Below are 25,413 nucleotides of genomic sequence, written 5' to 3'. Positions count from 1 at the left end.
ACGTCGGGGGGCACTTAGTCACTGTCTCTTCTAGCTCATTCCACTTAAACCCTTGATCACTGAGATTTATCTCTGAGTTTAATCAAATGTAATTTATATTGCAGACTCCTCAGTAAATAATTGATCTGCCCTCTCTGTTGTCTTCATCACAAATACTTCTTTGTACTCTAAAGAAATAATTTAATCAGTCGATAGTATACACAGCCCTCTTATTTAGAAGGCAGATGGAAGATAAAGCATGAGTCTTGCTCACACCAGAATATATCAGGACCAAAATAATCTGCCTTAAAAAATAGCCTGCAAACAAGTTGGCAGCAGAAATACCCAATTAATTCCTCTTGTATTTTTTTTTTCCTAGTGGAGATGACCTCATAAGAGTTGTAGCTGCTACAGGAGAAAGTTCTCGGCCAATTGCAGATTGCACATGGAAATAGAAACCCTAGTTCATTTGTAGTTTAATTACCATCTGTCCAAGTCCAAGAGACTGTTTTCCAATGCTGACTGTTGTTACAGGTTGGTCAAGAACTCCTAACTGGGAGTTTTGGCAGTCCTGCCCTGTTTTAACCTCAGCTAATTTCAGAAAATTGATTTCCCATCTTCTCTGTCTCTCTGGATGTCCTGACTTTCCATGAGCAGGTTGAATGAGTCCTTTTATAAAACAGATTATACAAACATCCTTCTTGGATTTCTTCAAAAGTAAAACCTTAGAGGAGTAGATGTTAATGTTCATTGTCACAAGTGTGTCTATTTTGAGTCCCGTCTTTTTCTGAAAAGAAACAGGGAGGAGGGTAAATAAATGAAGCATCCACTCTCATAAGTGTAAAAAAAAAAAAGACTTCATGGGGGTGTTCTCACAGGGAAATTTCATCTTTCTGTTGTCATTAGGAGAAATCCTCAATATTACATTTCTCTTTTAATCCAAAACATACTGATGATAAAAAAAACATTGCATAGATAAATTAAGATACATCTATATGGTGGGATATTATGCTATCACTAATTAACATGTTGCAAAAAATATAGATGTGAAAAAAATACATAGTACACTGCCAAATGAAAGAACCAAGCTACAAATTTATGGTATGAAATCAGCTCTGAAAAATGTGTGTGAGTGTGTGTGCACACGCAGGGAAAAGTTTGGAAGAGTGGACACTCAAATGCAACCACAGATAGACCTAGACTATATTATACGTGATATTTTCCTCCTTTCTTTCTTTCTTTCTTTCTTTCTTTCTTCCTTCCTTCCTTCCTTCCTTCCTTCCTTCCTTCCTTCCTTCCTTCCTTCCTTCCTTTCTTTCTTTCTTTCTTTCTTTCTTTCTTTCTTTCTTTCTTTCTTCCTTTATTTCTTTCTTATGCCAGAGCATGACTCAGCTCTGGCTTATGGTGGTGCGAAGGATTGAACCCCTGACTTCAGAACCTCAGGCATGAGAATCTCTTTGTATAACCTTTATGCCATCTACCCAGCCCTTCACCTCTGTGTTATCTAAGGGAAACCAAATATTTCATTTTACAATTGGTAATAATGCCTAGAAGGCAAGTATTCTTTTTTTTAATATTTATTTATTTATTTATTCCCTTTTGTTGCCCTTGTTTTTTTATTGTTGTTATTACTGTCATTGTTGGATAGGACAGAGAGAAATGGAGAGAGGAGGGGATGAGCGAGAGGGGGAGAGAAAGACACCTGTAGACCTGCTTCACCGCCTGTGAAGCGACTCCCCTGCAGGTGGGGAGCCGGGGGCTCGAACTGGGATCCTAAAGCCAATCCTTGCTCTTTACCACCTGTGCTTAACCTGCTGCGCTACCACCTGACTCTGTCTTCTGTCTTTCTTTCTCTCTTTCTCTTTCTTCCTTTCTTCCTTTCCTGCACTTTCCAAATTTTAACATGTGAGCATACTTTGCTATGTGATTAGAAAAAAAAAAAAAGCAGTTGTTTCAAAAAGTATAAAAATATAAAAAAGATTTTAAATGTATCTGTTATTTTTCATTTGAAAACAAAATCATTTTCACTTGTCATCAGCTGCCAGGGCTTTGTAGATGCCTCATATCTGCTCTCATGTGCACTTGCCAACGGGAGACAAGTTGTGAACTTGATAAGCACAACACCCACAGCTCCTCCCAGTTCTGGTTGTAGCAAGAATGCCTGAGGGTGGGTGATCACCCTGCTCACTCTCACAGAATTAGCTGCCCAAGATAACTGGAACACTGCAGACCTGCCAGAGGCCTTTAAGTTGCATTTGGTGAGAGGGTGTTAGCTATAGATTTACCTTCTTGATGAAGCTTAGCTTCATGGAACATCAATATCTGTTGACATTATTTGAACACTTGCAGCTGCCCCTGAGCCCTCCTTCCATCACTCTGGATTATTGCAGGCACTTGCTGGCTTGCTTTTCCAGAAGATCCTCTCCCTTCCAGAACATTCTCCCTCAAATGCTTTTGTACTGTGCAAATATGTCTAAATGATTTTGGACTGTCTTCGATCAAGTTCTCGGGAAACTAGTGGATAGTTTGCCATAAGAGGTGTACTCACTGAGAAGTGTCTTCTGTAGCAACACAATGAGCAAGTTGCAGGCGGCCGAAGAGAACATTGGAGGCAGGTGTTGAGCTGTGGTGCAGCTGCAGAAAAGACCTTAGCTGATCCCACTAGTCTATGGGGAGCTGTGAAGTTGCCCTTCAGAGTTGTCTCAAATTCAGCTCCTGGTCCAAGGCATTTGTGCCTATCCTCTCCTAATGAAGGAGTTTTTGATTGAATGAGAGCTACAGAGGGGAGAGGAAGTGATATGAAGACAGCATGGCTTTGGGTGAACTGACCACTCTTTGATGGAGGGTCACTTAACCAAAAGCTTTCCCAGGCTAGTAAGTCATGGTGGGGTTGGGGTGGGGTGGGGTGGGGTGGAGAGAGGAGGCCCGAGTGTTATAGAATGGGTCTTTAGACTAAAACCTGTAGCCAGCAGTTCACAGGAATGGGAGCAAAAAAAAAATGTCAATAGGATACTGACCAGGGGGTACACTGCAGGTACTTCATGCATGGGAATGCATCAGGATTTATTATAATCCTGCATGATCAGTATCATTAACTATCGAAGAGAGATGGAGTGACTTTTTTTTCTTGACCAAGAGGCTTTGAAGTGACAAAACCAACCAAGAACTTAGGCCTCTGCTAACTGGTTTTCATTCCCCATTTATTGCCTTCTTCACATCTGTAAATCCAATTTTCCTGTTGTATTCTACATTCCATTCTGCTTCACCTTCATCCATATAGTACCTCAACCACAATAGTGTTTATGTGGTGAGAAGCACACCAGCCACAGTAGATGTGGTGAAGCTGGATTCAGATCTGTCCTTCCCCTGCCTTCTGCAGCCTTCAGCTGCTGATTCTTTGTAGAACTTCTTTGATTAGCACCATTCATTTTGCAGCCTTCCTGAATACTGTTCTCTAGTTTGATAGTTAAGTGTTTTCCTCTTACAGCCCTAGTATTTTTATTTTTATTTCTTTATTTTTAATTTATAAGAAGGGGCTAATAGGACCAGCAAGATAACTCACTCACTGGATCATGTGCTTCCTTTGTTATGTGCATGACCCAGATTCGAGCTTTGGTGCTGTGGTCTCTTTGTCTCTGATTTTCAATTTGATGTGGTTAACCTGAAGTGGTGAAGCCCCTGTAAAGACAAAAACAATAAATAAAACGTGTGTGTGGGGGAACTAATAATGCACACTGTGCTAGGTTATTGTAGGGAAGTTTGCATAAATGGACAAAGAACTTACAGAGGTTTTATTTATTTTTAAGCCATTATTTTTTTGTGATTAATAGTGGCTTACAAAATTGTAAGATTACAGGATATAGTTCCACATGACACCCAACACCAAAGTTCTGTTCTCCCACCTTCCCAAAGATAACCACAAAGGTTCAACTAAATCTTAAAGGCTGTTATCACAAGGTGTGTGTGTGTGTGTGTGTCCGTCCAGCAGTGCTAGTACTATGACTCAGTATTTGCACAAAGACTCCACCATTTCTGGTGGCCTTTTTTTTTCCTTTGATTTTCTTTGATAGAAGATGAGAGACAGAAATGGATATGGGCCAGGTGATGGCGAACTTGGTTACGTGCTCACATTACAGTGTGCAAGGACCTGAGTTCAAGCCCCTAGTCCCCACTTACAGGGGGAAAGCCTCACCAGTGGTGAAGTAGGGCTGCAAGTGTCTCTCTGTTTCTCTCCCTTTCTGTCTTCCCTTCTCAATTTCTCTCTGTCTATTTAATAATAAATAGACAAAAGTAAAGAGAAAGATTTATAGAAAAGAGAGATATAGAGACACTTGCAGCACTGCTTCAACATTTGTGACATTTTCCCCTCACCCCTACAGGTAAGGACCAGGGACTTATTCTTGGGTCTTCCCACATGAAAATTTGCATACTCCATCAAATGTGCCACCATCCAGCCCCAAACTTAAAGATCTTTTAACATTCGCTGTTTGCCATGTACAGTGTTATTATCTACCTAGTTAACTGCCCTCTTAGTACAGTACGCCCTAGTTTTGCCCTCTTTACAACTTGGCCACCAGGATAAACACACAAGCCCCTTCATAAAAACAACTAAGCTGCAAATAGTGTGAGCCATCCTTAGGCTCTCTGGAAGCAAGTGTGTACAGACAAGCCGCTGATTAGAAGCAGCTGGTTAGTCCTTGTCAGGCTCAAGTTAATAGGATTGAAGGACTTCAGAAGGTCTCACTGTTCAAGATTACAAATATTCTCTCAGTCTTAAAACCAGGAAGTTTCTCCTTTCTTTTTCCATCTCACTGATTTTTTTCCTGTCTATGAAAAATATGATTGGCCATTTTTCAGTGATACCTGCTTTCTAATTGAAAGAAGTGTTGGCAGTTACAGAGTCATGGAGCCTGATTAATAGTTATCTGAGACTTTGAATGCTTTGACTATAGTTTAAGCTTGATGCTCCAAAGTAGGCATGTGTGTACTCTCTTACTTGGGAAGAGGAGTGTTAAAAAAAACAAAAAAAAAAACAATTCCTGATTAAAGAAAATTAGAATAATTTCCCTTACTAAGTGCATTTCTTTATCTGGAAAATGATTATTGAGTACCGTTACATGGTAGACACTGCCCTAGTCTGGGGACACACTGAGCACTAGAGGGCAAAGTGCTGGTGTTCCCAGAACTTAGACCATAGCAAGTGGATATGCCCAGAGTTGGCGTCTTCCTGCTATGACATGCCTGCACTGACCAGAAATCGCCAGAAGCATGAAGTATGCCCTGAATTTATTTATCAGTAGTTTGATCTTTAGTTTAGTTTTTTGTTGTTGTTGTTTGTTTGTTTTGACTAGAGCACTGCTCAGCTCTGGCTTATGGTGGTGTGACGGATTGAACTTGCGGCTTTGGAGCCTGAGCCCTCAAGGTCTCGGTCTCTCTCTCTCTCTCTTTCTCTCTCTCTCTCTCTCTCTCTCTCTCTTTTAAGGAAAATTATTATATCTACAAAAACCTTTATTAGAACCAGTTTTTAAAAGATTTTATTTATTTATTGAGAAAGATAGGAGGAGACAAGAGAGATGGAGAAAGAACCAGATATCACTCTGGTACATGTGCTGCCGGGTACTGAACTCAGGACCTCAGGCCTTAGAGTCTAGTGCTTTATCTACTGCACCACCTCTTGGACCATGGGAGTCTCTTTGCATACCATTATGCTACCTACCTCTGCCCTGTCTTTAGTTCTTTTTGAGGGAAATTTCTAAATAGTATTTTCAGAGATAGTGCTGGGATGTTGTTGAGGTTGTTATGGATTTATTGGTTTGGCAAGATATGGCCACTGTTTACTTTCTTTAATTATGAAAGCTTTATCAACGATGTCATGTGATTTTAAAATGATGTAAATTTTTGTCTTTAATTTTTTGGATAGCTCAGAGAGAAATTGAGAGGGTAATATAGAGAGGAAGAGAGATGACACCAGCAGTACTGCTTCACTGCTCATGAAGCTCCCCCACTCCAGGTGGAGAGTGGAAGTTTGAACCCAGATCCTTGCACATGGTTAGGTATGTGCTATATCAGGTATACCATTTTCTGTATAGTAGAGTTTAAAAATATTATTGAGCTATTTCAGATAGAAACAGTGAGAACTTGAAGGGGGTTGTGGAGATATGGAAGGTGAGAGAAACACCTGCAGTACTGCTTCATCTACCTGTGAAACTTTTCCTCTGTAGGTGGGAACTAGAGGCTTGAGCTGTAATGTGGGCAATCAACTGAATGCAAAGCCCCATAATAGATATTTTAAAAATAAAGATCAGACAAGAAGAAACAAACAAACAAAAAACTAGCAGACCTTTGTGAACAAGAGCAAAGAAGAATTCTTAAGAGAATGTGAAATGCATTCCTGATATAGGGACCTGATACTTTATCAGTTCTTAATCTGGCTCTGCCTCAGAGTCACCATTTGAACTGGAAAGAAATTGTGAGGGTGTGGTTGAGCTTGGCAGAACATTCATCCTGTCAGTCTCTCTCTCTCTCTCTCTCTCTCTCTACTGAGAGGTCAAGCCAGGAGGGACACAACCCCCCAAGGTTTTCCTCCTCTTATCAGACTCCCTGCCTCACAAAGCACCCTGCATTCCTGATACTATGGCCTGCACCCTTATTATCTACATAATCCTTGTTTTGCCTGAAAGATCCCCACCCATTCCATTCCTTTGATCTATCTTCTTTCTACCCTCAAGACCCTCCCTGCCTGCAGAGTATTATTAATCCTACCAGTTAAAACCCTCTCGACAGTTGCTAAGGAAGTTCCTACCTTTCCCAGCCCTTCTTTGCCTTTCTGCCCCTTTCCAAACCATGTCAAGCCATGTCAAGCCATTTCTGTTTCTGACTTGCCACTTCCGGGTCGGACTTTTAAAAAGCCTTGGCTGTCTGAATAAAGAATTGAATTGCTTTGCCACCACCAGCTCTGTTCCTGAGTCATATCTCTCTCTCTTCTCTCTTCTCTCTCTTCTCTCTCTCTCTCTCTTTCTCTCTTTCTCTCTCATGTCGCTGAGTGAGTAGCAGCCCAGGCTGTATCCAGTCGCGGTCTCTCCAACCCAGAGAGTACGTGCCCTGGAAGAGGCACCCCCACGCTATCCCAGCAGAAAGAGAGCTCACCGGATGGCTCACCACCCAGATTTGAGCCCCAGCACACAAGAGGCATTATGGTACCTGAGGAAGCTCTGGTGTCATCGCATCTCTTCATCTTTCTATCTCTCTTCCTGAAAAAAAAGTTGTTAGAAGGGATGAGATTATATGTGCATGTGGACCTGCCCCCCCCCCAAAAAAAAAGAAAGTGTATTTGACAAAGCCATTAAATCAGAATCTCTAGAATCTTGGTACATGGTTCTATATAACAAAGGTCAAGTGGACTCCAAGATACCCTTTTATACAGAGCTCTTTCCAGAAGTACCACTTGAAGAACACTATTCGAAAGGAAACGTGCATGAATCATAGGCTGAACATTATTTTAGCCCTTTAATTAGTTTACCTTTTAGCAATAATGACTCCAACTATGTTTGTAAAAACACAATTTAACAACTCTCCTAAGTGTGGTATTCCTTTATTCTGCTCAATACTCAGCTAGTTAATTACACAAAATCAGCATTCTCTCTTACATAGCCAGGCAGAGATAATTATTTGTCCATGGCATATCAACACCTGGGTAATTGAAAGATAGAATTCTTCATCAAATAAGTTATCTCTGCTGCTGGGCTCTGAAGTTCCCCCCACCCCACCCCCACAATCTGTTATTAATCTGAACAGCCGTATAGACAATAGGGATCATTCAGTAATGGACAGGATGATGTTGAACAGACTGGATTTTTTTTTCTTTTAAATTTTCTTATCATCAAGATGAATGGCCTGATAGTCCAGATAGATAGGCAGAAGGAGGCAATATGTCTTAGTTTGTTTTAATAATTCATGAGGTAATCTCCCTATTGCCTTTAGGATAGAACATCCTGTTCCTAATTGCACCCTTATTCCCAGGCAACCAGAAAAAAATCCCAAACAGCTGGGACCATTACTTCTCATGCAGTATGACTCTGTGGTTTGCTTTGGGCCTCTGGTGTGTAATATAAAACATGCTTTTTGGGGTGGGGAAGGCAGTATATGTTACTGCATGACCAGTGCCAAGAAGTACATTAACTCATCTAATTTTCCCACCTATCGTAGAAAGGAGTGCATATAACTGTATAGTGTTTCACATATGTTGGTTCTCACAATTAAAAAAAAGTGACATGATAAGGGGCCAGGTGGTAGAACACCAGCTGAAGTGCACATAGTACAAAGCTCAAGGACCCGCTCAAGGATCCCAGTTCGAGCCCCAGCTCCACACCTGCAGGGGGGATATTTCACCAGTGGTGAAGTAGGTCTGCAGGTATCTATCTTTATCTCTCCCTCTTTATCTTCCTGTCCTTTTTCTCAAATTCTCTCTGCCCTATCCAGTAAAAACTAGAAAAATTGGCCACCAGGAGCAATGGATTTGTAGTATAGGCACCGAACCCACCCCAATGGTAAGCCTAGAGGGAGAAAAAAAGAGAAAATGTGACATGATTTTTCTACACATTATAAAATAGTGTTGTTATAACTGGGCTGGCTTCACAGGCGGGTAGCAGAGACGACCAGAGACACACGGCTGAGCTGAGAATGCAGTTTAATCTTTATTCAGGAGCGGGCAAACATATGCTCTTCCGTCTTTCTCCTCTGGTGGCAGAGAGGGACTCTCAAACTAATCACCACACAGATCTGTCCTCCATCCTTCTCCTCCGGCAGCAGTGGTAGGGACTCAGGAAGTACGTAGGATAGGGGGTGGGGAGAAGGGAGTAGCGTGAAAACTAGCAAGGGCTAAACCAAATCTCCTGGTGGGGGAGAGTGAGACCAAACCAATGTGAAGCATAGCAACAAAATAGCAGAATTCTACTTAAATGAAACACTTTCTGATCCATAGATAGGCTACTGTGCACTTGCCTAACCATGTGGCTTTAGCACCAGTGACCTTACTTCCTGAGTCTCAGTTCCCTCATCCTCTGAATGGGTGGCTTCTTTGCTGCCAGGGTTGTTGTGATGCCTCAATTTTTGGTTTATGAAAAAGGGGCAGCCATACTCACGTTCAGAGATTGTAGTCTCAGTCCAAAGTAGGTGACTAGGGGGAGAAATGGCAGGGGATGAAATGCTGCATGAGGAAGGTCAGCCTCTGGAATTCTGCTTTTCTGTAGAGAGTGAGCTGGAACCACCAAAACGTGACAGGTCAAAGCAGAAGCAGGAAAGGCAGACAGGCAGTAAAAAAGTTCTGTCCTTGGAGTCTGTGAATCAGGTTCTTCAGATCTTGTCAAGTGACATCTAGGGTTTCGGGGGGGTGTGCCACTGTAGTCGTGCCATCTAGTGGGTGATGTCAGGGTGTGCAGAACAATCTGCTTCTCGTGGTTAGCAGGGCATCTTATTTGAATGCTTTATAGAAAAAGAGGTTTGGTGCCTTAGCCAACTGAGTATTGGGGGATGTATCTTTCCTATTCATTTATTATTATTATTTTATATTATTTGTCATTGTAGTCAGCCGTTATCTGGAAGGTCCTGGGTGATTTATGGGGAAAAAGAACTTATCTTTTAACAAGGATTCTAAGGTGTAGGGAAGCGGGATTTTTTTTTTTTTTTTTTTTGGTATTTTGCCTTGTGTTGCCCTAGTTGTTTTATTGTTGTAATTATATTGTTGTTATTACTGATATTGTGGTTGTTGGATAGAACAGAGAGAAATGGAGAGAGGAGGGGAAGACAGAGAAGAGGAGAGAAAGAGACACCTGCAGACCTGCTTCACCGCCTGTGAAGCGATTCCCCTGCAGGTAAGGAGCCAGGGGCTCAAACTGTGATCCTCAAGCCGGTTCTTGCACTTAGTGCCACCTGCGCTGAACCCGCTGCACCACTGCCTGATTCCCAGGAACTATCTTTAACATAAACTCTATGGCCATGCCAATAGCAACCTTGAGGGCACATGTGGCTCTCCACATGTCCCCCTTTCTTATATCATGTTTTGATGTTTGGCGGACTTTGTTTTGTGTCAGTGCAGACTGTGCCTGTCTTAGGTTGGGGATCAGCCTTCCGTCTTACCTGTCATTGGAACACCTGGTCATTTTACACCCAGTAGTACCAGGTGCCCTGTCTTAGGTTGATTGGATAGCGCTAGTTTCCCTTTTACCCGTCATTGGCTAGCCAGCCCTCTACATGGTGGACGTTCTGATGGAGGGGGGCAAATCCTCCACAGCAACTCAATATTCTGCCATGTCCAGCCTATGATAGTGAGTTTGTATAAGTTGCATCTTTATGGCATCAATCTGTTGCTGCAAAAAGGCCATGAGCTTATTAAAAATTATAGGACCGTGGTCTGGGAGGTGGTGCAGTGGATAAAGTGGTGCAGTGGATAAGCGTGAGGTCCCAAGTTCAATCCCTGGCAGCACATGTACCAGAAAGATATCTGGTTCTTTCTCTCTCCTCCTCTCTTTCTCAATAAATTAAAATGTTAAAAAAAAAAAAGAGAGAATTATAGGACCTATTGTGAGCAGAAGAAGTAAAACAAGCTAGGGTCCCACAACTAAGGGTAGACAGGTAAGGAAAGGGGACTGTATCCATTGGTATGAAGAGGTGGGATCTTATCTCAAGTCTAAGGGAAGCAGTCAGTGGATGTGATGTCTAGGGGAACAGCCATTTGTCTTTGGGGGTAGTAAAGGATGTCCGTGGCATGGGTGATGTTATAAAGGGAAACATCTTTAAATTGTTGGCTGACAAAGGCATGGCTTATGGTGGCAAGACAAGATACCCCAGTTAAATTTACAAGAATATGTGAATGTTGTTAATTTACATAGGTTGTGTATGGAGGAACTTTTTATAGTTTAATACCTTACCATATGAACAGATGATTCTTCATATGAAGGCTTGATACCTGTACTCACTTACTTGTGAAAAAAAATTAAAACTTGTAACAAGTTAGAGGTTTACTATAATTGATACCTTGATGATTATAATTGGTTTGAATATCTTTATGATTTTGTTAAAAGGTCATCTAATGTGACCTCCTGTAGCAGTCACTACAGCAGGATCTTTAGACCAATTATAGTTAAAATATATATATTGATTTTTAACCATTTTTACTTTGGAGTATAAACAGACTCAGGTTACTTAGAGAGTTAACGTATGTTAGTGACAATGGTTTTAACATTTGCAGTGCCAGATTGATGCCAGACCTGTTGTGGATTAATTTCCACAAGATAGTTTACAGGGCACTTTTGGGGGCCCTCCAAAAGCATCCTGTATACAGAATTTGCATTTTAGTTTTGGGGATCTATTATCATGTTAAATATTTAGACTTTACCTTAAATAGTTAGTAACTTTAGCAAATTAACTTTACCTTTCCTGGTAGTGATATAGCTTCAAGGTTACACTTTCAACAGTTAAGTTAATGTTTTACCAAACTTGAAACATACATATAAACATTTAGTTATAACACACAGGAGGAAAAAAAACTTTTGTTATAAAAACGTATCATTAAAAAAAAAACAAATTTATATCTGTCATTACTCACACAGTTTAAGACTAAACACTTACATATATACCAAAACTTATATATAAAATCAAAAGAGAGAGAAAAAAAAATTTTGGAATTTTTCCGGACGTCTCCAGAAATTTTGGCTGCATCCAGCATTTTTATATAAAATTACCTTATAGAGTACTCTGTGCAGATGGGTCATTCAACACACTCACTCACAAAACACAACTGGCCAGTCATAACATAAGACATTCAGGGGAGGGGTAGGAGAGAGGGCTCTGTGAGCCAACTTTTGTAGGTTCTGCCATGTCATATTATGGATCCTGGGATGTATCCTGCGGCTAGTCCTCTTGTATTTCTTGTTCTTCAGGGATAACAGTGCCATCATAAGGGTATTGTTGGACATGGTGGGCAGGAACCCAGACAGGTTTAGACTAATTATGTGGGAAAATGCATGCAAAACCTCTTCCCATGGTCAATAGAGGGTCAGGCCCTTTCCAAATTTTATCAAGTGGGTCTTTCCATTTGACCTTAATAGATGGGAGAGTAGATAGTTTTGCCCACATAAAGAGAAACACCAGATTTTTGCCTTCACTATGCAAGGATGAATTTATATGAATTCCAAGAAAAGTGTCCTTGCCTAGAGCTAAGTCTTCAGGCACATTGACCTTGGATTCCCAGAACCCCCTTCCAAAATATGATAAATAAATACCTTTTGGTTTTACACACACACACACACACACACACACACACACACACACACACACACACACACACACACACACACCTACCTATGAGATCTTCATGGATACCTAAGTATCTGAAAAACAGAAATGAATCATCAACTTGATTTCCAAAGGTAAAAGAATTCACAACCAAACTGGTTATATTGGAAAGAAAGCACCTGTCTAGACTTTGGTGACTGTGCTCCCATTTATCAGTGATGAGTGAGAGAGATAAAGAGAGAACAGTCTGAAGTGTGAAATAGCGTTTATTTGTCCATTAGCTCACTTTAGTGAACAACTGGGAATGTGAAGTAGTTTAAAAGTTCACTGGATTCTGTAGGTCCCTTGCCTCAGTGTCATAAACACTGCTAATTGCCTCCTTCCTTGGGGTCTGGACTCCTGACAGAGGTGCTTGTTTTTGTTGAAACTTCTGCAAGGTGACTCCCAGTGTGGAACTTCTGCTCCAAAGTAAGCTTGTTCTCCCCCTGACAGTATCCTTGTGGCCTGTTCAAAATGGAGAATTCAATCAGTAAGTACCCTGGGGACTGCCATGATTAAAATTCAGAGGCAAGCCATTTCTTGGGTTACAGGGTGAACAGGTTATGATAAGGTTGAGAAACAGTCTCCCCTAATGGCAAAAAGCAAAGGCAACATTAAAATAACTATGGATGTGACATTTACTTTATCCCATTAGGAACTTTATTCCTTAGAGACTAAGGGAATCACACTCCATGAATGGATTTGAAACAGTGTGTGTGGAAGGGGGTTTAGTGACCCTTTGGAGTTCCCCACCGGGATCCGGACTCCTGGAGTGCACTAGACTCTTTTGCATAAATACATAAATTCATTTATTTATTCAATTATTCAGCAGAGCTGAGCACTGTGAGTCCACCCTAAGCCAGGCACCATGCAATGTTCAGAGAGCACAAATGAATTAATGGCAGTCCGTGCTCTCAAAGAGCTCAAGTGTAGAGAAGGAGACAGGCATGAAGACAAAAAAAAAGTCAGTGAGTGTCTCTGTTGCACTAACAGTGATAGTGATGGTGATGGAATAGAGAAAACACTGCCTAGTATTAGAAAACACTAGCCTCGGGAGTCGGGCTGTAGCGCAGTGGGTTAAGCGCAGGTGGCGCAAAGCACAAGGACCGGCATAAGGATCCCGGTTCGAACCCCGGCTCCCCACCTGCAGGGGAGTCGCTTCACAGGCGGTGAAGCAGGTCTGCAGGTGTCTATCTTTCTCTCCTCCTCTCTGTCTTCCCCTCCTCTCTCCATTTCTCTCTGTCCTATCCAACAACGACAACAACAATAATAACTACAACAATAAAACAACAAGGGCAACAAAAGGAAATAAATAAATAAAATAAATATTAAAAAAAATTTAAAAAAAAAGAAAGAAAGAAAGAAAACACTAGCCTCTGGGGAGCCCTGGCTAATAAATCCAGTATATGCACTACCTTTTTTGAGCTTACAGATTAATGAAAATGTTGGCTATTAAGCAAACTATTATAAGGAGGTTGATTCATTGAAAAATACAAAGTGATATCAGAATGCTATGGGGATATTTTAATTCCTAGAAACCCAAAATATCATGTGAAGCTTCTGTGAACAACTATATGCCATCAAACTAGAGAATCTAGAAGAAATAGATACATTTTTAGAAGCATATACCTTCCCAAGACTAAATAAGGAGGAGCTAAAAAACATGAATAGACCAGTTACAACCAAAGAAGTTGAAATAATCACAACCTCCCCAATAACAAAAGTCCAGGCCCATATTGTTTTACAAATGAATTCTACAAACTCTTTAAAGATCATCTATTGCCTATAGTCCTCAAGCTCTTCCAAAATATTAAATACATAGGGATACTCCTTAACACTTTCTATGAAGCCAATGTCATTCTGATGATAAAAACAAACAGGGATGCAACAACAACAACAAAAGGAAGCTACAGACTAATATCCCTGAAGAAGACTAGATGCTAAAGTATTCAACATGAATATTAGAGGAGCCCTTTTAAACATTAAAAAGAAAATCACGTTTTTGATGAAAAAAAAAAGAAAATTCTATGAAGATATCTTTGATGCATTTTTTAGGACCCGTCTTCCTCCAGTAGCAGAGTATGTTAGTCCAGCCTCCCTTTGGATTGTGGGGCAATTTTTCTATTTCTTTCTCTCTCTCTCTCTATCTCTCTCTCTCTTTTAAAGATTTTATGTATTTATTTGTCAGGAATGATAGGGGAGAGAAAGAGAGTGAAATAAACAGACATCACTCTTTATATGTGCTGCCAGGGATTGAACTCAAGACCTCATGCTTGAGAGTCCAATGCCATATCCACTGTGCCACCTCCCAGACCATCAGTGGGACTATTTCTACCACTCAGACCAGTCTGCCTACTTACTGCTCTTTAAACAACTCTATATACATTGCTTCACTGGAAAGCCTCTTGCTCATTGTTTTACCTGTCAAATCCTTGTCGACTTACCTGGTCTTACTCAAATGCCAGACATCCATCAGAGAAGCAATTTCAGAATTTCTGCATTGAGGGTGATGTCCTGTAGAGGCCCACAAGAGGGTTTATGTTCCTGATGGAGATGACCAGTGATGGTGGAGAGATCTGTTAGAGGTCTAGGCCCAGCATATCTATGTGGGAATCCCAGAATTCCCTGGCACCAAAAGCTGTTACCAAAAGTTAGAAGGGAAATTCTTTTTTTTTTTTTTTAAGATTTTATTTATTTATGAGAAAGAAAGAACCAGACATCACTCTTTTTTTTGTTTGTTTATTTAAGATTTTATTTGTTTATGAGAGAGAAAGAACCAGACATCACTCTGGCACATGTGCTGCCAGGGATCAAACTTGGGACCTCATGCTTGAGAGTCCAAAGCTTTATCACTGCACCACCTCCCAGACCACAGAAGGGAAATTCTTTAATAGAGAAAGGAGTACAGTACAAACAGGCTCCAGAAACAAATGGTTAAAGACCTTCAATTGTGTATTATACCTGAATTCAGATTCAAGGTGTCCAAATCAAATAGTGTTTGCCAAAAATGTTTGCATATGCTAATGAATAGTAAGTGCGTGGAAAGATGCTCAGCATTATTAATCTTGAGGAAAAAGCAAAATAAAACCATGTTGAGAGATCCCTAATTATTTTCTAGATGGCTAAGATAGCTAGTAAGAGATGTTGACATCTGATAGAGAAACTGGTACCTTCAAACTTTGCTGTTGGGATTATTCTCTGTTAGAGCCCAACCTTTGGAAGAAAGGTTTGATAGTTTATAAAAATATATAAATATAATGTTACATAGGACAGGGTCGGTGGTGGTGCACCAGACTAAGCACACATTACTAAGCACAAGGACTCCCACAAGGATCCAGGTTTGAGCCCCCAGCTCCCCACCTACCAGGGGGATGCTTCACAGTGAAGCAGGTCTGCAGGTGTCTATCTTCCTATCCTCTTCCCTACCCCCTCCTATCTCAATTTCTCTCTGTTACTAACCAATAAAATGGAAAAAAGTGGCCAGCTGGAGTGGTGGATTCCTAATGCTGGCACTGAGCCTCAGCAATAACCCTGGAGACAAAAATAAATAAATAAAAATAAAGTTACCGAGGGCCCAGCAATTAATCATCTAGGCACAACATTAGAAAAACTGGAATGCATGTACAAAAACTGTTGCACTAATGGTCATAACATTATTCATGTTCTCCCAAAATAATCAAAAAAGTAGCCATTGACTGATGTCATAGACCCTTAGAATGGAATATTAGTAAGCAAAAAAAAAAAATTATCATGAAATGTTTGTGTATGCTGTATCATGGAATAATCTGGAAAATGTTATGCTAGTTGGAGGAAGAGGGTCATAAAGAATCACATATGGTATGATTTCATTTAAATGAAATGTACCTAGTGTTCAGAATAGGAAAAAAAAAATCCATGGAGATAGAAAGTTGATTAGTAGTTGCCTAGGGCTAGTTGAATTTCTGTGAGATAAGGAGGGGAAATTGTTGTTAATGGGTCCAGAGTGTCTTTTGGGAGTGATAACAATGCTACAAAATTAGCAAGGGGTAATGTTAGTAAATCTTTACAAATGCACCCAACCCACTAAATTTCACACTTCCAAAAGATACTTTGACTAGTTTGGGAATTATATCTCAGTAAAGCCATTTTTTAAAAAAAAAAAAACAATTATTTATAAAAAGGAAACACTGGCAAAAACCATAGGATGAGCAGGGTACAACTCCACACAATTCCCACCACCAGAACTCTGTATCCTCTCCCCTCCCCTGATAGCTTTCCTATTCTTTATCCCTCTGGGAGTTTGGGCCCAGGGTCATTATGGGATGCAGAAGGTGGAAGGTCTGGCTTCTGCAATTGCTTCCCCACTGAACATGGCCATCCACACTCCCAGCCTGTCTCTCTCTTTCCCTAGTCGGGAGGGGCTCTGGGGAAGCTGGGCTCCAGGACACATTGGTGGTGTCATCTGCCCAGGGAAGTCTGCTTGGCATCATACTAGCATCTGGAACCTGGTGGCTGAAAAAAGAATTAACATACAAAGCCAAACAAATTATTGACTAATCATGAACCTAAAGGCTGGAATGTTTCATATGAAGAGTTGGGGGGGTCTCCATTTTTGTAGATAGTTAGTAAGCCTATTTTAGTTATATACCAAAGAGCCCATGACTATACTAGTTTCTTTCTTTCTTTTTTTTTTTTTTTTTTTACTGAGTCTGACATCTGCTATGCAGGTGGATCTGAGTTATTGTCTGGGGAGATGGTATCATGGCTGGAAAAAGGACCAGAAAGCTGGATCAGGGAAGAGAGTATCTCCCAAATATGGGAAAGGTGTATACATATTTTTTACTATAAACCCCATCTGTTTGATCTGATTTGGGACCCATATTCCACTGAGCTGCCTATGTTAAGTCAGGCTCTGCTGTCAGTTTGGAGTATTGATGTCATCTCCTTTAAAATGGTATTCATTGGTAGAGCCTAAATCAAAGAGCAGGTGTGTGGACTAAATGAATAATTGCATGTAATTTCTTTGGTGACATGCGTAGTAAATGCTATACAATAGATAGATGTGACACTGGGGATTTTTTTCTTGCGCATATGACCTTTTCTGTTAACCATTTTGAAGCATCAGGTGAGTAGTGCTTTTGCTAAAACAGGCTGATGATCCATGAATGTCTGAGGATGCATAAAGACTGAACCTTTCCCTAACATTCTCAAAATGTATGTGCCCCTGACAGAACAGCTTATGGCTCTGATTTCTTGTTATTTATTTCTTAACTAATATAACTTAGACCTTACTGAAGATGTGCTCATGAAAAATTACCCTTTTAATGGTGGAACATTTAATGAGAAACTGTATTATCTACTGCATAAGTGCCCTTCATACAAATTAGCTTGGCCCTGGGTCCTAATCTAAATTGGGCTCCCTACTTTCTCTAAGTGGCCTAATATTTTCTTATTAATCTCTGTCCTTGTTCACCTGATCTGGCTCTGCCTTTTCTTATGAAGTTTGCTCCTCAGTGTAGTTCTGAACCCTAACAAATATTTCTTAAAGCTGCCTTTCTTTCTGACTCATGAACATTTTGTGAACATAATGGACACAACTGCTTTTACTTTTGAACTATCTCTCCAATAAAAGTTTAACATTGTCAGTTTGTAAAGCATCAAAAAAATTGAGTCCTGTCTTTTTTACAAGATAAACATGAGGGGGTTGCATGGAAGTTCAGTGAGTTAATGAAGTGCAAGCACCAGCATAAGGATCCCAGTTCAATCCCCCAGCTCCCCACCTGCCAGAGGGGTCATCTCACAATCGGTGAAGCAGGTCTGCAGGTGTCTTTCTCTCCTCCTCTCTATCACCCCTCCTCTCTCGATTCTCTCTGTCCTATCCAACAACAACAAAATCAATGGTAACAATAATGACAACAACAAGGACAACAAAATGGGAAAATAATGGCCTCTAGGAGCAGTGGATTCATAGTTCAGGCACTGAGCCCCAGCAATAACCCTAGAGGCAAAAAAAAAAAAAAGATAAACATGAGGCTTTGTAAGTAATATAGGAGGAGGGCATGCAGTTAATCATTGTGATTAATAAATCAGACTTGGAAATATAAAACACAAACCCAAGCTTTGGAATCAGACAGGCCTGGGATTAGACCCTACATTATGAATTTGAAGTTACTAGACCTCTCACATCTGCATGTTAGATCCTCATTGACAGAACCAGAATAGTATTGGGTGTCATACAAGCCATAGCATATTTTTACTTTTCTTTTTTTAAATGTTTTTTAATTATCTTTATTTATTTATTGAACAGAGACAGCCAGAAATCAAGTTGGAAGGGAGTTAGTAGAGGGGGGAAAAGAGACAGAGAGATACCTGCAGCCCTGCTTTACTACTTGCAAAGCTTTCCCCCCTTGCAGGTAGGGAACAGGGTCTAGAACTCAGATCCTTGTACTTTGTCACATGTGTGCTCAGTCAGGTGCACTACTACCCAGCCCCATGCATACTTTTTCTGTGCAAAAAATATCTCATGATTTTTCTGACAATTCAACAGTAGCCACTTGTAGGATTATCTCTGAGGTCAAGCTATAGGTGAATATAGTATGCTTTGATACATGATATATGTTGCTTTAATTAAATTTAAAGAAGTTTTTGATAGTGGGGATGGTATTATTAGTACCTGGAGAGAGGCTGAGTGGTAGGTAGCATACCTGGTTGAGCACACACATTACCACATGCACAGAATGCAGGTTCAAGCCTCAGTTCCCCACCTGCAGGAGGGAAGCTTTATGAGCAGTGACACAGTGTTGCAGATATGTCTATTTCTCTCTCCCTCTCTGACTCCCCCAGCCCTCTCAATGTCTGTCTTCCTCTATCAAATCGAAGTGTGTGTGGGGGGGGAGGGGGAAACAGTGTCGTGTGTTGAAGGGACAGAAAGAAAAATTGTAATAAAGTAAGATAGTCTTCCTAAGAAATAAAGAGACCATGGGACCAGTTGCCTAGCTACTTCATAATATTGCAGAGGTGGCCTGTAGCACCATTAACCCTCTTGTTTAACTAGATGTCTCTGTAGGGCATAGTGTGGTAATATGTTCTCTATGCTCTAAGTTTTCCTCTGTCATCTGCCTTCATTGTACCCTGAAGAGTAATTTTTTTGCTATATTTTATTAGCAATTTAATATAGATTTTAAAAATTGTAAGATAATAAGGGTATAATTCCACATGGTTCCCACCATTAATGTTGTGTGTCCCCATCCCTTCCATTGGAAAGTGCAGTAGTTCTCCCAGTGTCACCAGTGGGAGTACAGAGCCCTCTGGTTTACCTCCCCTATCACTTACCCCTCTGGGAATATGAACCAAAATTCTTTCTGGGGTTTAATAAGTGGGAGTTCTGGCCTCTGTAATAGCTTCTCTGCTGTACATGGGTATTGGGCATGCCCCTAGCCTGTTTCTATCTTTCCCTGGTGAGTTAGGGAAGTCTAATTTTTAAAAAAATTGATTACAGTTTTTGATGAACAATTCTTGTAGTATATTTGATTTGTGGAATATCCAACACACTCTTAAATAAATTTGGATTTAGCAAGGGTGCGACAGGAAAATAAAACAAAACAAACAACAAAAGACAACAGTAGGATCTGAGGACCATAGGTTTAGGGGCTGGCGCTACAGATAGTTCACCATTTCTCCTCTGTGTATCACCCTCATCCTACAAAACATCTCCCCCTCCACACACAGAGACCCCTACACCTCTTTGACCTCAGTATTATGCCTCCTAGATGCAGCTTTTACTGGACTGATAACTGGAAATGAGAGTGTTTTGTAGACCCTATCACTGGGAGATGAGAAATTGTACCCATGTATCAAGAACTGTACCATGACCTACTAATTCCTCACTAAAAAGAATCTAACAACTATCATTTTCAGAAAATTTACTGTGTGAATACCTGCTTTTTTTTTTTTTTTTGTCTGACTTGACATTACAACTTTAGTAAGGTTGGTGTTTTATCTACTTAAATAGATAAGGAAATTAAATTTAAACAGGCAGCATAATTGACTTACAAGTGAGGGAGCCATGATTTAAAGTGAAGATGCCTGGTTCTAAAGCTTGCATTTTCTTATAATCTATCATAACATAATACCTTTGTTTACTTGAAGTAGGCACCAAAAAAATTGAGCATTTAGGGCACAGATTTTGTCTCACTCATCTGTGGCCAGTGAATAGTAGCACGTAGATCATCTGGCACAGAGAAGATGCTCAGTAAGGGAACAATGAAGAAGCAAAAGATATTCAAGTCTATGTCGTAACTAATAGAAAAATAGTAAACAGTGATTAGCTGTGGCTATTGGTGTTTACTGTATTGGGGCCTAGTGGTGGTACAACTGGTAAAGTGGTAAAGTGCGCAAGTTACCATGCACAAGGACCCCAGTTTAAGCCCCTCGTCCCCGCCCGCAAGTGGGAAGCTTCACAAGTGGTAGAGCAGGCTGGAGGTATCTTTTTTCTCCATCTCGTCTCATATCATCTCTGTCTCTCTCTCTCTCCCTCTCTCTCTGTCTCATTTTCACTACCTCAAGCATATCCTCAGATAAATCTCATCCTCATATTGTAAAATTCTTGCTATACACACAGGAGGAAATGGGCTAAGTTATGAATGACCTGGAGAGTGCCCTTAATTCGTTTTTTTAAAATAGTTATTTATTCCCTTTTGTTGCCCTTGTGTTTTATTATTGTTATTGATGTCATTGTTATTGGATATGGCAGAGAGAAATGGAGAGAGGAGGGGAAGACAGAGGGGGAGAGAAAGATAGACACCTGCAGACCTGCTTCACCGACTGTGAAGTGACTCCCCTGCAGGTGGGGAGCCCTGGCTCGAACCAGGAACCTTGCGCCTCCTGCGCTTAACCCACTGCACTACAGCCCAACTGCAGAGTGTCCTCAATTCTTTGACTGATCAGTGAGAGGAGGCATTATGGAAGAAGTATCAGAAATTGGAGCTAATGATAGTCAAAAGAAATGAGTCTCAGGAGAGCCGGGCAGTTATACACCCAGTTAAATGCACAGAGTACTAAGCACAAAGATCAGGGTTCAGCTCCCCACCCATGGGGGGGGGGTGAGTTCATAAGTGGCAAAGCAGGTTTGCAGGTGTCTACCTTTCTCTCTCCCTCTCTATTTACCCCTTCTCTCTCAATTTCTCTGAGTCCTATCCAATAAAAATTGGAAAAATGTCCGCTAGGAGCAGTGGATTGGTGCAGTGTTGGCACCAAGCCCCAGCAATAACCCTGGAGGGGAAAAAAAAAAAGAGTATCAGAATGATAGGAAATTCACTGGTTTAAGAAAAATACTCCAGTCTATGACTAACTTGAAGACATAAGAACTTTGTGTTTCTATAGATTCATCTTTCTTTTCTGACTATATTAAATTAGATAAGCCACTTGGATTGTATGTCTTTTATCTTCATCATCTGAAAAATGATTATCATCTTTCATTAGCCTAGCAATGGCACGCCTAGTAAAATACACATATTATCATGACCATGTGCAAGGACCCGGTTCAAGCCCCCAGTTCCCACCTGAAGGATGCCAGCTTCACTAACAGTGAAATTATGCTGTAGGTGCCTCTTTTTTCTTTCTCTCACTCTATCCCCTCCTTCCCTCTTGATTTCTGTCTCTATCTAATACATAAAATAAATAAAATTACTGTTTAAAAAACTGTTCCTGGGAGTCGGGCAGTAGCACAGTGGGTTAAGCGCACGTGGCGCAAAGCACAAGGACCAGTATAAGGATCCAGGTTCGAGCCCAGGCTCCCCACCTGCAGGGGAGTCACTTCACAAGCGGTGAGGAAGGTCTGCAGGTGTCTTTCTCTTCGCACTGTCTGTCTTCCCCTCCTCTCCATTTTTCTCAGTCCTATCTGACAATGGTGACATCAATAACAGCAATAATAACTACAAAAACAATAAAAAATTATTCTCAGGGCTCTTCTTTCTACTTCTCTTTAAATGTCTTCTTTGTTATTAGAGATTTAATGATGACTTACAAGATTAAGTGCTACACCACTCCAGTCACCAGAGTTATAGCCTCTTTATAATAACTTTCCTCTCCTTATTTTATATAGATGTTTGAAATTCTAGCTTATGAAACCTAGGAAAATATTATGTTGGGGCCAGGTGGTGGCCCACTCGGGTGAGTGCACATGTTACAGTGCTCAAAGAGCCGGGTTCAAGGCCATAGTCCCTACTTGTAGGGGAAAAGCTTCACTAATGATAAAATGGTGCTTTATTTACTAATTTCATAATTTGTACTTGTTACTAGTAGTTTGTTACAAGATTGTAAGACACATATACAAGCTATTGTCTTTTACTGTAAACTGTAAACCGTCCATCTCCCAATAAAGAAGTTTAAAAAGATCAAGATTGTAAGATTACAATGTATAGTTCCACACCATACTCACCACAAAAATTCTGTTTCCCCACCCTCCAACCTCACAAGATATCCACCAGAGTTCTTACAAATCATACAGTTTGCTTTTTTTTTTTTTTAAGGTGTTTCTCTTTCTCCCCTTGCCCTCTCATTTTCTTTCTGTTCTTATCAAATGAACAAATTAAGTTAATTAAAATGTTATACTAATAATTATTGAGAAAGGCTTCTGTAAGACCTGGGAGAACTATACCAAGGAGCTTGGAAGCTTCTTTCTTTATACACGAGTTAGCAGAAAGGATTTTATGTAAAGTCATTTTTGATAATGGTTCTTAGGTCATTACTTGATACAAAGCAGTTTCTCTGGAGTCTCACTATAAAACTGTCCCTGGAATTGGGTTTAAGGAGGGACTGGGACCTAGGCCAAAATCACATTAAATGCTGAAAATACTAAAGAAGTTCAATGCTAATATTCTTGTTTTCTTTTCATTTTTATTTATAAAGTGGAAACAATGATAAGACCATAGGGTAAGAGGGGTACAATCCCCATCACCAGAACTCCTATCCCATCCCCTCCCCTGATAGCTTTCCTATTCTTTAACCCTCTGGAGTATGGACCCAGGGTCATTATGGGGTGCAGAAGGTGGAAGGTCTGGCTTCTATAATTGCTTCCCCACTGAACATGGGCGTTGGCAGGTCTGTCCATGCTCCCAGCCTGTCTCTCTCTTTCCCTTGTGGGCCAGGGCTCTGGGTAAGAAGGGCTCCAGGACATGTTGGTGGGGTACTCTGCACAGAGAAGTCAGGTTGGCATGATGGTAGCATCTGGAACCTGGTGGCTAAAAAAGAGTTAAGATATAAAGCCTAGGTGCCAGGTGGTGGCACACGTGGTTGAGCATGTATTACAATGCACAAAAAAGACTTGGGTTCGAGCCCCCGGTCCCCATCTGCAGGGGGAAAGCTTTACAAGTGGTGAAGCAGGGTTGCAGGTGTCTCTCTGTCTCTCTCCCTTCCTGTCACCCCCCTCTTGATTTCTGGCTGTCTCTTTCCAATAAATAAAGAAAGTAAATAAGAAATTTAAATAAAAAGATATAAAGCCAAAAAAATTGTTGACTCCTCATGAACCTAAAGTCTGGAATATTGCAGATGAAGATTTGGGGCCTCTGTTTTGGAAAAAGCTCCTAGGTCTATTGTAGGTATATTCCAAAGGGGCCCATGACCCTACTCATTTTTGCTTGCTAATATTCTTCTAACAAGAACGTTAGACAAGGACTTTCAGTGGGTGGTTATCATTTGTTGAATCCCTTTCAGGTATGAAATGCGGCATTAGTTGATTTACATATACATTTGCTTGTTTTAATGTCCTATCAGAACTGGTTATTTTAATTTTTTTTTTCTGACATGAGAAAGCAGAGGATCAAAAAATACAAGAAATTAATCTCAGGATGTGAATAGCCAGAATCCACATCCAGGAGTGTAATAATTTATTTGTACCTAGCCCAATGAATTAACTTTCCTGAAATGTACAGATGCCAGAAGTTGTGGGCATAAAAAGCCCACCCACAGTGCCTGAAAACTGAAGTATCTCAAGCCTGTTTTTCTGTTTCTTCTTTTAGGCCAGGATCGCAGTGAAGCCACTTTGATAAAGAGGTTTAAAGGAGAAGGGGTCCGGTACAAGGCCAAACTGATCGGGATTGATGAGGTCTCTGCAGCTCGGGGAGACAAGTTATGTCAGGATTCCATGATGAAACTCAAGGTGCTGTACACAGATTTCACTTTAAATACCACAGGCTTGATATGACTGAGAAAAAGGCATGTGATGGCAATTACAGTACAAAAGCTTTATTTATTAGTGTGTTGGTAAATTAGCTCACTGATGATTTGCTGCATTTATTCATTGTCAAAAGATTCTAAACATTAATCAAATATTTATTGGACACCTAGTATGTGGAGGTATTGTGCTAGACTTTGTTTTATCATTTTTGGTAATGTGAATGCTTACTAACTAGGTGCACCACTGCCTGGTCCTTTGCTTTAACATTTCTGAATACAATATATTACTCAATTCCATATATATATATTTTTTTTTATTTATAAAATGGAAATATTGACAAGACCATAGGATAAGAGGGGTACAATTCCACACAATTCCCACCACAGGAATTCCGTATCTCATCCTCTCCCTTGAAAGCTTTCCTATTCTTTATCCCTCATGGAGCATGGACCCAGGGTCATTATGGGATGCAGAAGGTGGAAGGTCTGGCTTCTGTGATTGCTTCCCCGCTGAACATGGGCCTTGGCAAGTCCATACTCCCAGCCTGCCTCTCTCTTTCCTTACTGGGGTAGGGCTCCAGCGGGGAGATGGGGCTCCAGGACACATCGGTGGGGTCCTCTGCCCAGGAAAGTCCAGTTGGCATCATGGTAGCGTCTGGAACCTGGTGGCTGAAAACAAGTTAAGATATAAAGCAGAACAAATATTACTCAATTCTATATTCACTGTGCAATGCCTGTAAGAGTATGAAACTAAAAAAGTTATGTAGTTTCCAAGATACCATGAATTTTACCACTTTGTTTTAATAAGCTGTACATATTTCATTCTGTAGTAAATAGAAAAGATGTTACATTAAGATTAAAAGCTTATTTTACTTACATTTGCCCCACAGTTTGCAATGAATGAATTTTTTTTCTTCCAGGAATGTAATCTGTCTTTATGTATATGCTATT

The 25,413-nt window shown here is 40.5% G+C and overlaps 1 protein-coding gene across 7 annotated transcripts in view; it reads left to right on the top strand.

The window, feature by feature from the left end:
* DAB1 (DAB adaptor protein 1) overlaps positions 1 to 25,413 on the top strand; it is a 1,538,943-nt gene that overhangs the window by 1,337,688 nt on the left and 175,842 nt on the right. For all 7 annotated transcript variants that reach the window (XM_060206276.1, XM_060206275.1, XM_060206272.1 and 4 more), the window contains one exon: positions 24,306 to 24,445. In XM_060206276.1, coding sequence (XP_060062259.1) covers positions 24,306 to 24,445 — 140 coding nt within the window. The remainder of the gene's footprint in view (positions 1 to 24,305; positions 24,446 to 25,413) is intronic.

The sequence above is a fragment of the Erinaceus europaeus genome, chromosome 13, assembly GCF_950295315.1.
Source record: "Erinaceus europaeus chromosome 13, mEriEur2.1, whole genome shotgun sequence".
NCBI lineage: Eukaryota > Metazoa > Chordata > Mammalia > Eulipotyphla > Erinaceidae > Erinaceus > Erinaceus europaeus.
The sequence above is the reverse complement of the archived record's forward strand: the minus strand, read 5'-3'. Positions and strand labels throughout refer to the sequence as shown.